We start from the raw sequence: 15,871 nt of genomic DNA on the forward strand, positions 1-15,871 counted from the left end.
ATGGGGTGTAGGCTCCCGAAGTTGCGGAGGGCAGAGGAGAGGCGAAGCCCGGGGAAGATCTACTCCACCCTCCGGCGGCCTCAGGTGGAGACCAAGGTGGGCGTGGCCTACACCTACCACTTCCTGGATTTCCTGCTGGGGAAGGAAGGTACGGACAACAGCGCCCGCACAGTGTCAGTCATCTCTATATAAGACATGCGCTACATGAACACACCTCTGGGTGCTTCATATTGTACATATCTCCCGCTCTCCCATAGCCTCCTCCACTACTTGCTCTGAAATGATCCATCTTGATGATCCAGGAATTTGAGCTTTGTTATTGCTATTCAAAGTTGCCCAGGATGAGAGTGTCAGCTGCGTCAATGTAAACATACATACGGCTGTTGTCGGGTGAACATCTTGTACCTCCAAAATGTCAGCTGTTCAGGAACTAAAAAAAATAGCCTTGGTTTTAGCTTGATGATCATGTATTTTTCTTGTTATCGTTTGTTCAATGACGTTTTGAAAGGTTTTCATAAGCCCAAGGGTTGTAGAACCTTCTCAACCCATGTAATCCTGCAATTTTAAGTTAAAACTTAAAATTGGAGTTGCAAGGTTTTCCCCCGATAACGATTTGGCGGTGTTTCCATTTTCAAATCCTATGTTAAATCCTATTATCCTATTCCATTCATCTCTGGGATGGATTGATTTTAGCCTGCTTGGTAGAGTGGAACCAACTGAAAAGAGCAACTGAAACCATCAGATGCTGCAGGCAGGCTTGATCAATCAAGCCCCTATTCAGACTGTCTGATTCAAACTTGTCCCAGTTCCTGTCTGGAGGTGGGAAGAAAAGTGTCTCCAGATTTGGTTAGAATCCATTGGAAATTCTCTTTACGTAGTGCGTCGTGCTTGTGTGTGTGTGTGTGTGTGCCACTGGTAAAATACAGTCACAGTTGCTATTCCAAGTTTAACCAGTTAAATGAAGTGTTTAGGTCAGCAACTCTGAGGAACTGTGTTTTTTTTATTCCCTGTAAGTATCTGGAGGGGGAAAGTGGCTTATAAACTGGAGTTGTGTCAGTGTGCAGCCCCTGTTGCAGGGAGTTCAAAGAGTTTTCTAATTCTCAGATCCAGCTATATTGTATGCTGTAGCCATGCCCTCCAACTTCCCCCTGCCTCTCCCTCACACAATGACAATATACTAAAGCTGATTTTTTTTTCACAGTGTTTTGGGAACTGTGTGTGTGAGAGAGAGAGTGTGTGTGCATGAGTGTATGTGCATGTGTGTGTTTTTTCTGTGTGTAATTGTGTGTATGTGTTTGTGAATATGAATATGCGTCTGACTGTGTGGGTGTGTATATGTGTGCGTGTGTGTGTGTGCGCACGTGCATGTGTGCTCACAGCGTCTTGAGAATGTTTGATGAGAATCCTCTAGAGGCATCTGGTTTCTAAAAATACTAATTCTGCCATTGTGTTGGTGTGGATTGTGAAGCGATAGGAGGGAGGGACGGAGCGAGGGAGGGAGTAAAAACAGAGACGAGCAGGAGAGTCAGATAGAAGCAGATAAAGCAGATCTTGAGGTCTCCTCTTTATCGCACGGCTCAGTGTTTCTACATGGCCGCTCTGTGCACTCCATCGCCCCACAGGCTGAAGCAGGTGCAAGTGGCTCGCTGAAGTCCTTTCAGATGAGTTTCCAATGCAACACTGTAACAGACAGCAGGCACAACGCCACAGCCAAATGGCAGTGGTCCGGTTGCCAGTCGGCTTCAGTTTCAGCCAGCCCTGTTATGTTTGGCAGGGGTTAGACTACAGCGTTGGCTGGAATAGAGAGAGATCTGGCAACCTGAAATGGTAGAAGTGACCAAAGCAGACAATGGACATGAGGTTTGCTCTTCCTCTCTCACTGCTAAAAGCAATAGCAGATAGATTGCCTAATGCACATGGACTGCATGCACACACACATAGATACAGGGACACACACTCCACACACACACGGGAAAGTGTAGCTCATACAAGCAGCCATGAATGCTCATTCACGCACACACAAAACACTTTATAGAGTTAGTGTTATCTTTCGACAGACAGGCAGGTCATTTATATGGTAAACTCACTGACGCCACCTGAGCTCCTTAAGATGGGTATACTCTATTTTAGGATAAACACAGCTACTATGAATTGTTTGTTTGTGTGTATGTGTGTATGTATATGTGTGTGTGCCTGCCTCTTTCTGTCTCTCTCTCTCTCTCTCTCCCTCTCTCTCTCCGTTTGTGATAGAGAGACCAAGAGAAGTGAAGGATTCCTGAAGGATTATCTGATTGTTTGTGGAGATTGAGAGACCTCATTCCCAGCAAAGGGATTTATTTGTGTTTGTGTGTCTGTGTATGTGTGTGTTTCTGTGTGTGTGTGTGTGTGTGTGTGTGTGTGTGTGTGTGTGTGTGTGTGTACGTAGGAGGCAGATAGAGGAATCTGTATGTCAGCCCATGACATTGAGGAAACCCACAGTCAAATCCATGCTTTAATTCAATTTGGCTTCCATTAATAATATTATTTCCCTGCCTGCGTGACTTGACGACTCCAACGCAGTAATGAAAAATAAACATCTCTGCCGGTGCCCCTCGCAGATATCTGCTGCTAGATGGCTGTTTATTAAACTAAGTCATGCTCATGGGAAGATGAGCTCAGCGTTGGGGATGAAGAGGAACGCCGGCGTGGTTCCCAGCTTGACCTTTGACCTGCGAGAGATGAAACTCACCAGACGCACACTGCCTGAAAATATAGTCAGCCTTTGTCTTATACGCTCTGCTCTAGCCCTTAACTTTGCTTGAGCTGAAAACTATTTCCTTGTGACCAAGCCTGGCTCGCTCACTCTGGGTCACGGCGACCCTGCTGTGAACGCAGGGAGGACGAGGGGAAATGTGTTCAATCTTTCAGACGTTCATTTTGTTTCGAGGCTATTTCCATCTCGTCATATGGCCTAAAATCAAGATCTGTCTTAAGTTGAGCATTATTACTCTCTAATGACCCAGTCTGCTTTACCTTAGCACATCCCCCTTTTTCATGAAAGTGCCATGATCTTCATTAACCCCCCCCCCCCCCCCCCCCTTGCAACACTGATTGGATACCTTGACATGTCAGCATGAATATACACTCTAATATGTAACAGCCAGGTGTGACATTTTAACCCCCTTTGTGTCAAATCTGCGCTCAGATAATGAGCAGAGGAACAGAGAGAACGGGGAACATGGATAGAGAGAGTACAGATTTAAAAAAAAAAAAAAAAGAAAAGGAGAGGAGAGAGCAAAAAGTGGAGGAGATGAGGGGAGATGTAACGAGAAACAGTGGGTGAGAGAATGTGAACAGGAGCATAAAACGCAAAGATACTGGGAGCGTTAGTCGGGTCTGAAGAGGGGAGGGAAAGAGCGTGTCGAGAAGAGAAGTGGCAACGAAGAGAGAGGGAGAGAGAGAGAGAGAGCGTCGGAGGTGTGAGAACGAGGGAGCGGGAGTCAGGAATTTGAAGATGTGGAAGGGGTGTGAGGAAGTGAGCTAGGTGTGACTAAAGCGGGTCTCTGGAGCCGACAGCGAGGAGCTGAACTCTGCTGATGACTTTCTGCCGTCCCGCGGAGACGGAGACCCACTCGGCTCATTAAAACTTACAACATGTGTCTAATGCTTGGCTGTGTGTGTGTGCGTGCGTGTGTGTGGGTGTCTTTCTCTCGGGAGTGTGCGGATCTCTGTAGTGCTGTATACCTGTGTGTGTGTGTGTGTGTGTGTGTGTTTAGAATTCATTGTGACTGGGAGTATGTTTGTGTGCCTGCGTGCGTTTATGCAGTTTATTTGTGTGTGTGTGTGAGAGAGCTGCACAGAAATGCCATGATACATATATCTTCTGCTGACAAAACATGATGTATGCCTCCAGCCTCATATGATGTATCTTTGCCATCGGAATCTGTGTGTGATGTATTTGGCTCAGAGAGCGGGCGAAGCACAAATCCATCAGTTTGTGAGATCTGCGCTGCCTCACACTCTTTTCCAAGTAAACGCATCAACAGTTTCAGTGGGAGACTGTTGAGAATGATAAACCGACACGGTGCGACCAACCTTTTTCTTTGCTATAGCAATTTTTCTGGATCATTATTTATGAGATTTCAGCCTTATTGGGCGGTATACAACGGGAGAAGGACTGGAAAGACGGTGGAGAGACGCTGTGTGACAGAAGTGAGTCAGACTTGAATTCACAGCCTCACAAGTACATGGTATGTGCTTTCTTGCTGCGCCCTCGCCACAGCAAATCTTCGGGAGGCTAAAAAACCTTCTCCTCCTCGTCCGTTTCAGGCAGTTTGTTGTGAACCCGGCGCTCTCTCTCAGACATTTCCTGTAGTGCGAGTGGGGAGATCAGACCTCGTTCGACAAAGCTCAGATGCTGACCAACGACTGTCATCGCCGCCGGCTGCATTCCCCGAACAGCGGGGAGCTCCGGGCTCCGGGAAGTTGATTATTTTATAGTCACTATTTTGGCACATATCCTCGCCTAAAACCTCTGCAAGTCATTAGAAGGCTATTTAAATAAACGTGAACCTCCAGCAAGCAGAGGGATAAGCCTTGAGGGTGGCTGTGAGTAGTAATCCCCATGCATCACCTAGCAGGCTTAGCGCAAACTCTTTCTCTCTCATGCACACGCTCACACACACACACACAGAGACGCAGAGAGACGGTCCTGAGACACATACACATGCCCGGTTGCATATGTATTACAGTCACACGCGCGCGCTATTTCAGGGATTTGTACAAGGAATTAATAAGCCCTTTCAAGCGGCTACAGGAAGGGGATGACTCTCACACTCCGGCTGCAGCTTGTGAGAACCAGGGTCAAAAAGTGAGGCGTCGCTCACAACACACAGCGGCTGTCATGAGGCCAAAGCTGCTGCTGGAGACGGAAATAACAGAGCGGGGATCAGCAGCGGAGCAGCCGCTCACCGCTGCCTCTCAGTCCGTTAAACAACACACACACACACACACACACGTGGATGTGTACATTGTCTCTCTCTCTCCCCACTGTCTTTATCTCTGTTACACACACACATGCTCCCACTCTCTCTTACACGCACGCACATGGTTCCCACTCTCTTATATACGTGCACAAATGCACACACACATAAATACACACGCATAAATGCACACACAAATACACACACATATTCCCACTCCCTCTCACACATCTCATACACTGTCTCTTAAACTCTCAAACACTCTCTTATATGCAAAAACACACACACACACACACACACACTCACACAAACATTTTACACACTCTTTCTTACACACACACACACGCAACCACTCTATCATACATCTCACACTCTATCTTTAACGCACGTATACACATGCACACACACACAAACACACACACACACACACGTTTCCACTCTCTCACACATCTGACAAAGTCTCTTACACCCATGTACACACACACACACACACACACACAACTACACATTCCCACTCTCTCACACAGATACACACATAACACAATGCACACATGTGCTCCCACTCTTGCACATTTCACACACTCTCTTTTATATGCAGATACACACACTCACACACACACACGCACATACACAAACACACTTTCCCATTCTCTCTCACACACATCCACAGACATAACACTTGCACACACAGATGCACACACACCACTTGCACATACAGATACACACATTACACAACACACACGTGTTCCCACTCTCATGCACATTTCACACACACACACACACACACACACACACTCAACCGCACATCCCTGCCCTCAGTAGCTGGCATTGTAAAATTCCACCCGGCTTTTCTGCCCTGAGCCATTCCCATGTTCCCATGCTGGAGCGGAATTGCGAGCTGCCTTTAAATCCCACAGTGGCAGACAGTATAAATGCAGTGGCTTCCCAGCCTGCAGCGCTGCATAACACCCTAATAACTTCTGTGTGCCTTGCCCGAATTAGCTGTAATGCCTTGCCTGTGTCTTGTCGGTGGATGAGCGCTAGCCGTGCTGAGCTAATGACGGCTAATGACTGTTTACTGTGACAGGATCATTGTTATCACCACCGCCACCACCCCACCCCCACCCCCGTCTCCAGCTGTTATTATTATCGCCGGGCTGCTTTTGATAAGTCCCCATAGACACCAGTTTAAGTGTTTGGTGGATGAAAGGCTCCCGCGGTTCGGAGCGGTTCTGCCAAGATGGTGTGATGGTCGGATTTTCTCAGGGAGTTTTTCTTCCATTGTTTAACTGAGGTGTCTGGAGTCTGGAGAGTGTTTGGTGTGTGTTTGCGTGCTCGTCTCCTTGTCTACCGGCCAGTTTCTCGTATGTGTATGTGCGTGCGCTCAGACATTTGTGTGTGTGTGTGTGTGTGTGTGTGTGTGTGCATGTGTGAACACGCCAGATGATGGGGAACAAATTGAAAATGAGATGGCTAGCACATCTCTTTTTCTGTGTGTGTGTGTGTGTGTGTGTGTGTGTGTGTGTGTGTGTGTGAGTCTAGTTAATTTATTCAGGTTATTTTCTCTTCTCCAGACCCATGCAAATGAGATTGAATGGGAAAGGATGACAAGCATTCAGGCACGAACAGACAGCCTCATCTCTCTCTCTCTCTCTCTCTCTCTCTCTCTCTCTCTCTTTGCTCTCTCTTTTCCTCTCAAACACTCTCTGCTAACACTCTCTCTCTCTCTCTCTCTCTTTCTCTCCCCCACACTCTACCTCCCCCCTCCCTCTTTCATTCCCCCCCTCCCTCTCACTCTCTCAGCTCATTCCATCCTCCTCTCTTAACACACCTGACTTCACACAACAATGCAAAAACACACAATCATACATGCACACGCTCCCTTAAAAGCCCATGAAGGCAGAGCCGTGCTACAATGCACGCAGCCCAAGAGGGCGGCTCTCACAAACACGGCACGTTCCCCTGTGGATTTGCCGTGACAGTTTGCTCCCGTACGATAAGCTCCGCTAACCGCTTCCACTGAAGTGACTGGGTTTTCTTTCTATTGTGTTTGGTAATAAGGGAGCTGGTGCCATGTTAGCAATTGCTGCTAATACCACATGCCCATATACAGGCAATGTGACAGCATTGTCTTTGGATGTGTGTGTGTGTGTGAATGTGCTCACACGTGTGTTTGTCAGTGATAAACTCCATCTATTCAACTATGTGCATACCTGTGTGTGTGTGTGTGTGTGTGTGTGTGTAGATTTAAAGTGTGTATATGTCTTACCTCTGTGTGTGTGTGTGTGTCTGCGTCTTAAAAGCCAGCCTGTGCTGGTGACAGTGAGGACAGAGGCTAATAGTTCTGGTGTAATTAGTTTCAGATTTAGCGTGAAGATGCCATGTGTTGTTGTTCAGTGGGCATTATCATAATGAAACATGCTCTCCCTCTCCGTTCCTTTCACACCCTTTGTCTCTCCTTCTCGCTTTCTTTTCCCCCTCTCTTTCTGCCTTCCCGCAAGTTATTGTTATGCGTTCACACCCAAATATCATCTACACTTCTCCGTCTCTTACGCAATCTGTCACCTTCCTGTCTCCCCCGTTCCCCATTTCCCCCTTCTCTGTCTCCCCTATACTCTCTCTTCCTCCCTTCTTCCTCCTTTTCCCCTCCCTCCCTCCCTCCCTCCCTCCCTCCCCTCCAGAGGTGCCGGTGTCGTCGGTGCTGTGTCTGTCCTCGGTCAGAGAGTTGCCGGTGCAGGTCAGGGAGCTGTACGCCCAGGGTTTTGTCCTGGTTGCCGTCCACCCCTTTGTCCACCCGTGCGGCCCGCGCCACGCCCGCATCCAGCGCCAGCTCCACCGGGCCGTCCTGGTCCGAGAGACGCCCAGGTACACACACACCGCACATCGAAGATGATATACATATACACACGGCTCACTCATGTCTTCAGCACCGCCTCTACAGAGGAAAATAGTCTTGTCTGGAGTTGGTTGATGTAATGGATTGGTCAAAACTTGTGATTTGACAAATAGCATTGGTTTTGAGAGATTTGCTGTCAACGCTGAAAGCGCTGGGACATCAATCTGAGGTTAGTCGTTTTTGTCAATGCCATTGCTTTGATATGGAAGCCAATTAAGAGCCATTATCACAAGCTAACATTCTGCGGTTATCTTTTGATGTAAAATTAATTGTAGATGAGTCAGCAGCAAAGAAGGCTAACTTTAGCTCCCTGTCCCAATTCTTTCACTTCTGACTATACATGACAATATACCGTACAGATATTCTATCTGTGTTGTCACCCAGTTATTCACGGGCAAGCTTTCAGCTCATATGTGAAGTCACAACAAAAACTCATTTTCACCAGAATATTTTTTTCATAGCCTTCCATTCTCACCTCTGCTGCAGTGTGCAAGCTGAGCTTCATTCTCAGCATCTCACCCTTGAAATTGCTGAAGGATCTGCTCGATGTGGAAGCCATGCACATACATGTGGACACCTGCTCATACATAAAGTTGAACATGTGCACTGTCTCAGTCTCATGCATGCGTGCACACATACACACACACCAGAAAAACATTCATATAGAGTATGCATATGCGAGAATATGCATAAAGGTGGGAGTGTCCCCAAGTTCCTAGAAACTGATGATGGTCTGGATGCCGAAATGTTTGTTGTCTCCTCCTCTTTGCAATTACAAGAATTATTTTTGCATAGTCTACAACTTTGGGCATCCTTCCCCTTTTTAATGTGAATTCAAGAAATGGCATACTGTACAGTCGCACACACACACGCGCACACATACACACACATACACACACATGCACACACATACACTAGTGCACAGACAGGTGCCGGGCTGCTCCTTTGATGCCCCTCCTGCCAAGTGGCCCTGCTGCTTCCTGGCACCTGTCACCGTGGAGACGGCTGATTGCATCATCAGCGCTCGCCAGAGGGGAACGACACGCTGAAAGAGAGAAACCATCTCTCCATCCTTTCATCTACCTTTTTCAGTGATGGCCGTCCCCCTTCTCTTTTGTCCTCCTCATCCCCCCTCTGTCCCCTCTACTCCTCCTTTTATCTCCCTATCACCGCCATCCCCTTTCATCAAAAACCCTAAAAATGAAAAAAAAAACGAAAAAAAACCCTGACAGATCCCTCGTTTCAAATCTAGCTGAGAGTCTCAGAGCACAAGATATTACTGTGGCCTTCTCACTGACCCCAATCCAAATATGAAGAGGCATATCTGAATACTCCTTTCATGATCAAGTCTTACAGTGGGAACAGAGGAAATTCAATCCCTTTCTCTATCTAATAAGTCTATTGTGATTGTGATGAATGCTTACTCCCCATAAAGGGAAAATTCACCCTAAACCAGAATCCACATTATGTTTCGGCTATGATCATTTCAAGTCAGTCAGTGTTTGTGAACATGAGCAACTCAAATCTAGAGAACCAAGGCTCTAAACTGTAATGTTACTGGGTGATGCATCTGGAGCTGCTCCATTGATAATGAATGGGAAACTGACCTTAAGGACACTGTGCAGGGTAATTTTATAAAGGTGTGAGCACAAGTTTTCCTCATCTAGTTTTATTCTTCTTGATGACATCACGCATTAGAGCCTTTGTCGTCTGGTTTCTAGCTTGAAGAGCGAGTTGCTCACGATGCTAAATATGGAGAGAACTGAATATCATGGGAATGATATATGCATTATGCGTTAGATTAGTGTTGAATATTTGCTTTAATTCTCATTCTTTTTCATTCATGCTCTCCTTTCACGTCTCGCTCCATAGTTCGGAGAAGAGCCAGCTGAGGTGGGCGGGGCGTCGCCTGGAGACAGATGTGTGTGTGGCGGGTCACCAGGCCCCCGACCCGGAAGTGATCCAGAACTATGTGAAGAGGGTGAGTCAAAGGGGGACTAGAATCATGCCAACAAAGTGGATTTGGTCCCATATTATTCAGTGTTCATGATTTTGTTTCATAGCATGGCTCAGGATAAGAAAAATGCGCTTCATGGTGTAAATGTAGTTTTAAAGGTGTGTTCTCACAGGTAGAACAGTCACAATACTGGATCCTGATTGGCCGACAATACCAGCTCCTCTAAATCAAATGAGTCAAACTTGCTGATTGGAGGCTTTCCTTTTAAAAATTTGAAAACTTACCTGACTGGAAGGATCTTAGCAATTTTTTAGTGAGGGGAGGCAATGGAGATCAAGTCCAGTTGTGATGTGTTGACTGGAGTTAGTCTGAAATGGGCTGTAAAAAAGGATGGATTTTTGAAAATGCAATAACTTTAAATTCAACCACTCAAACAAAATCACATTTTAGCAATATCTACATTGAACATCTTTGATCATATGTGTGTATAAATAGAGGAAAATTTGAATTCGGATAATAGCGCCCCTTTAAAAGAAACCAGCTAAACTTGTTGCATTCCCACTAGCTAGGTCTCCTGCGATATTGCTACGGCTCCTGTGACCGAGAAACAAAGGGAAGAGCTAGACGAGGAATGGAAAGGAGGCCGTGGGAGACCAGTGAGACTTAACCCTAAGATAGCCTGCCATCCATAAGCGTCATCACTGGCATTTATCAGCTGTAAAACTCACTTTTAGTCTTTCTCCTCATGAATTCGCCAACAGTCCTACAATGGGAAATGAAAATGTGCTCTATTGAATAGATTTGCATCTGAACACCCAGAGAGCACAAAGGGAAACCTGATTGGATGGAAATGCACAGCGCTGAGTATAATGTGATCGGCTCCGGCAGCGTGACATGAATAACCAATCAGATCACTAGCTGCCAGGGAGTCCGAGATAAGAACCCAGGAGCCGTACCGGGCAGACAGAGTGACAGGCTAGTGTGTGTGTGTGTGTGTGTGTGTGTGTGTGTTCAGTTTCGTCATTCTATTTCTATTTTTCCAATACTTTCTAGCCCACCCGCTCTCCATCTATTTCCAGACACATCAGATAAAACTGTGTGACTGTGTTTATTCGTGCGCACATGTTTGTGTATGTGTGTGTGTGTGTGTGTGTGTTGGATGATTTGGACTGTTTATATATGTGATGCATGTGTGTGTGTGGATTAGTGGAGTGTCAAAAGTAGTGGGTAATAGGCGAAGATGTGTCTCATTATTACTCAATGGTAGTTTGCAATCTGATTTCTCTCTGTCGAGCCTGTCTAGAACTGTCAGCCCAAATATCAACTGACAATTAACCACCAGAGCTCCACGGGAGGGAGGGAGGGACACACACACACACACACACACACACACACGTACACACACGAACGCGTTGAGATAATGAGGTCCTTTTGTCATTTGAATATTTGATCTTCGCGGATGATTAGGTGGGCTGTTATTTCACAGAATATCCACTCTGCGTACATCAGCCTTTGTTTGTGTGTAAATGAGGCTTTGTTTGTCTATCTCGGAGAGACTGTGCAAATTTGTTTGCAACGACATGGATGCTGTCTTTTATATTTATGTGTGTCATTCAAAGTTTGATTCTTATTGAGTTTGTGGGTGTGTATATACGGGATAATATTGTGTTTGTGTGTGTGTGTTACCCCTACAGATCCAGGATGTGGCGGAGCAGGGAGTGATGTTTGTGGGCTTCCTCCAGCAGCCCGGCGGCGGGCCGTGCTACCTGGGGCACTGGGACCCAGAGGAGCTGTCCTCCCTGCACTCCAGCCCTTCCCCCATACACCGGCACCCCTTCAGCGCCAACGCCAGCCCAACAGATCCTGCAGAACCGCACCGTAATGACGCAGAACCCGACCGTCACCTCTTTGAACCTCAAGACTTAGATCGTGACCGTCTAGAACCGAACACATGCGACCACAAGCCTTTGGAGCCCAGAGAACTGGACTTCAGCCCTCTAAAACCCATCCAGAATTTAGAGCTCAACTCCGAAGAGCCGAATCAACAAATGGCGAATCATGCTCCGATCCAAACTTTAGAGATCAGCCTCGAGGAACCGGCAGAATCAACAGACAAACCTCAAGATCACAGCAAACTTGGTGCAGACTCCGTCCAGCGGCATCAGAATCAAAGCCCAGCAGAAGTTCAAGGGGACCAGCTGTGTCCCAGTCCCCCAGAGACTGAAATTATAGTCAGACAGCAGGACTGTAGTCTAGCAGAAGCCACCGAGACTACACCAGAACTCAAAGAATCCACAGAGAGACATTTTAGCCAGGACGCAAATCTTCAGAACCAGAGGGAAAGACCAGGCTCAAGCTCAGACAGCTGGGCCGGCTCGCCAGAACTCGATCACAGCCATGGAGCGGAGTCTAACGCCAGCGGTCCGGACAGGCAAAGCAGAGCGACGACCCACAACAACAACCACATCCGGGTCAAGAGTTCAGACAAGGAGAAGAAGAAGAATGCGACCTCACCACCGGCGCAGGCTAGTAAGTTGCCAGTTCCCTGTGGATCATGGGGTCGTTCCACGATTCATCATGATGCAAAGCTCTCTCTAGGTATCTAATTTTGTTTTTCTGTGTGTGTGTGTGTGTGTGTAGGGATGCAGCTCTTCGCCCTGTACAACCACACAGAGGAGATGAACAATTCTCTGAGGTTCTACTCGCTCAGGGTTCCACTACGTGTACAAAAGGAGGCGGGGCTAACTACAGAGGTCGACGCCCACTGGCTCGACCACATGACTCAGCATTTCACCAGCGGCGCGCACCTCATCGATGGTTTCTTCCACCTCGGAGATGATAATGGTATGGTCCGTTGTCATAGCAATGAACTATGGCTGATGATGTTGAAATCGTTTTGGAGGTGCTTTTACCATACATTCAGATGTGGAAAAAAAACACTGAGGCGGTGCAAATGCAAAGTCAATGGAAGGAGGTTAATGGACTGAGATGGGTGCAGCTTCACTCTAGGTGGCATAAATTGAGGCGAAGAGGTGTTTTCATCATCTGCGGCAAAGGCAATCAGCTTCAAGCTGAACTTTATCCAGGCACCTGTTCGGCCCCTTCCTCGCGTCTAGTATTATGCAAGCATGATAGAATGATAAAATATAACACTGAAACAATTTCAGGTCAAAACAGATTTCAGTGAAAACCATCATCATGCCATTTTTGCTCGCTTATTTGTCAAATCGTATAGTTAGTCACCAAATCTGGCTGAATACATAAACACATCATTCAAACTAACCATCAAGACTTTAATTGGCTGAGGTGTGCTAGAGGAAAAATCTGCTCAGGCTGTAGATCTCTGGTCCACTGTGTAGAAACAGATGATATGCATGGGGATATGTGCCTTAAGTCCGTGGCTTACAGCCTAAGTCCCTGTTCAGTCACCCATGGAATAAGCAGCACTAAGCCAAGGGGATAGGGGATCAATAGTGAGAGATTGGAGAGCGGAGATGAGCTTTTAACTCCTGTCCAAGTCACATATATCCTCCTCTGTCTATCTGACTCTCTCTCTCTCTCCTGCTCCAGACAATGGGGTGTCATCCGTGGACAGTGTGTTCATCTTCCAGAGCTCCGCGGAGGAGACGACAAACGCCTCCTATGACGCTATCGTGGTCGAGCAGTGGACTGTCGTCGATGTGGGTCTATGAGTTTTTAATACCTTTTGTCTCTCTGGAGGAATCGGATATGTGCTTTGAAAAAAAAAATCCTTTGTAGATGAAAGCGTAAGCCGCGTTCAGTCAAGCATTACATAAGAACGGAAAGTGACTGTGTGTGTGTTTTGTTGGCTATGCTTATGTGCGTTTGTGCACTCTTGCCTGTGTATATATATCAGTGTTTGCTTGCACACATGCATGCACGGCCCTACATGTGTCTGTGTGTGATTTGCTGTCTCTCTCTCCTGCCCAGGGTGTGGTGGTGAGGACAGACTACATCCCGTTGCTCCAGTCTCTGGCTCCCTATGGGTGGAGGCTGATGTGTGTGTTACCCACACCCATCGTCAAGACCAACAGGTGCAGCACTAAACCACAACACACCACTGCTACAACTCCGAACTCAGATCTTTGCTAAAATAGTCTCACAAGCTGTCCACTTTTTATAAAGATTCATTCACTGTGAATAACACCTAAATCCAGTAAGGAGTAATGACTGTTTCCCTAGTGATGTTTGGTTATTTTTTATTCAATAATCATTATTTTATTGTCTTAGATAGTGCCCATCTTGTTCTTTTGGGATCAGTGTAGCTTGGATACACAGAACAGATGGTGCGAGATCTGACAAATCATGATCATATGCTCGTCTCACCATGAAACCACTTTTGAAATCCGACGGAGCCGGGAACAAACACGCTGTTGTTCAAGTGCTGTTGTCTCGTAAACATCCACATGACAGCGGCACAGCGGATAGAAATAGGATTTCAATAAGTGTGGCGACACGCGAGCTCCTCACATTATAACATGACAGGTAGCGGTAGTAAAAGTGCTGCTCTTTTGTTCCGCAGCGATGGGAGTTTGTCGACCAAGCAGATCCTTTTCCTTCAGAGACCCGTTCTGCAGCGCAAGAGAAAAGACTTCAAGGTTCGTTCCCCCCTTTTTCCATCTCGCGACAAATCTGTCACTCGTCTGTGTTGCACCTTTAGGCTACGTGACTCTATGTCACAGAGGGTGGCATTAAAAAGTCGAGTTACTAAATATGGGATGTACAGCAAATAAAAACCCACTCAGGAAAAATTCTAATAATAGGCAAATAGTCTGCCTCAAACTGTACAGGAAAAGAGGCATCAAGGAGAGAGACTTTGTTGTGTTTTGTCAGCTGTCTGGAGAGATAGAAAGAAAGAGGAAGACAGAGCACAAAGCGAGAAACTGTCTCAAACACATCTATCCGATTTCAGATGCTGAACCTCAGGGGTCGCAACAAGGCGAAGAAAAACTCTGCTGGAGAAACGCCAGAGAGGGAGAGAGAGAACACGTCCCCCGTGATGGAGAAAGAGATGGAGACGCTGAGGAGAAGCACAAAGGAGGAGGAGGAAGAGGAGAGGAAGAGCGGGGACAGCGGACAGAGCGAGGGAGCGAGCCCTCGGAGGGGCGGACAGGAGAGGCGAGGGGAAGCGCAACATCAGAAGGGCTTCTCGCTACTGACGGAGGGCGGGTCTTCTGACGAAAACCAGGAAGAGGAGACGGAGATTGACAAGATCCCACTGGCCAAGCAGGAGAAGACGGTGAGATGGACAGATGTGTGTCAGAGGGAGGATGGCGAGGCTAAGGAGGAGGTGAAGACGGAGGAGCGGATCAAACAGCAGCTGAGCGAGAGGGCGCTCTTCTCCGGTGTCTGCTGACACACTGGGCACAGAGCGGGCGGAGGGGAGGGGAGCTGAAACCTGGCTAGCCAATCGAGAACTGTCTTTTAAAGGAATGTTTTGTTGAGCTGGATTTTTATTTCCTCTGTGGACAATCCAGACTTTGCCGATCATATGCTGTATCTATAACAAGTACTGTTGCTAATGCTTCAATCAGTCCTGCTTAGGGCGTGAAGGAGTCTGAGGTCGTAGCCCCCGTACATGGGCATCAGTGTTGTGCAGTTCTCTGCTTTGGGTCAGTGTTGCTATTTGATGTGTCCTTATACGAAATGAGGCTGTACAGTTCAGCCTAAAGCAGGTTCCAGTCAAAGCCTTAAGTATAATTTTCACACCCATTGTTGTACCGACTATTTTCTTGCCATGGGCCTGCTATAAAGGGAGTACTGATCTCACTGGCCTCACTGTATTTTTATATGTAAAGTATAATATTTAAATAGAAATGAAAGAAAAAAAAATGCTAACTCAAAGTATGCAGTACACTGCATTGATGTGTTACATGGTACATTTATTGGGCCTAAAAGTTACCGACTAAACTGGTTTCCTCTTCAGGAAATGATGTGTAAATTAGAAGTCAGCTGTTTTACTTATTTCCTGGACCACCTGTGTTGTGCGTAAGTGGTGTGATATGAAAGTCTTTATATAGAGGCAGAGGTCAATAA

At 46.8% G+C, this 15,871-nt stretch overlaps 1 protein-coding gene across 1 annotated transcript; it reads left to right on the plus strand.

Moving 5' to 3' along the window:
• Positions 1-15,592, plus strand: rftn1a (raftlin, lipid raft linker 1a). The gene is made up of 9 exons (XM_071896580.2): positions 1-148; positions 7,643-7,826; positions 9,730-9,838; positions 11,509-12,343; positions 12,455-12,658; positions 13,385-13,494; positions 13,766-13,869; positions 14,358-14,433; positions 14,748-15,592. Exons 1-9 carry the CDS (start codon positions 1-3, stop codon positions 15,189-15,191), a joined length of 2,214 nt encoding a protein of 737 aa, XP_071752681.2. The 3' UTR covers positions 15,192-15,592.
• Positions 15,593-15,871: the final 279 nt, after the last annotated feature.

Source organism: Centroberyx gerrardi, chromosome 19, assembly GCF_048128805.1.
Source record: "Centroberyx gerrardi isolate f3 chromosome 19, fCenGer3.hap1.cur.20231027, whole genome shotgun sequence".
NCBI lineage: Eukaryota > Metazoa > Chordata > Actinopteri > Beryciformes > Berycidae > Centroberyx > Centroberyx gerrardi.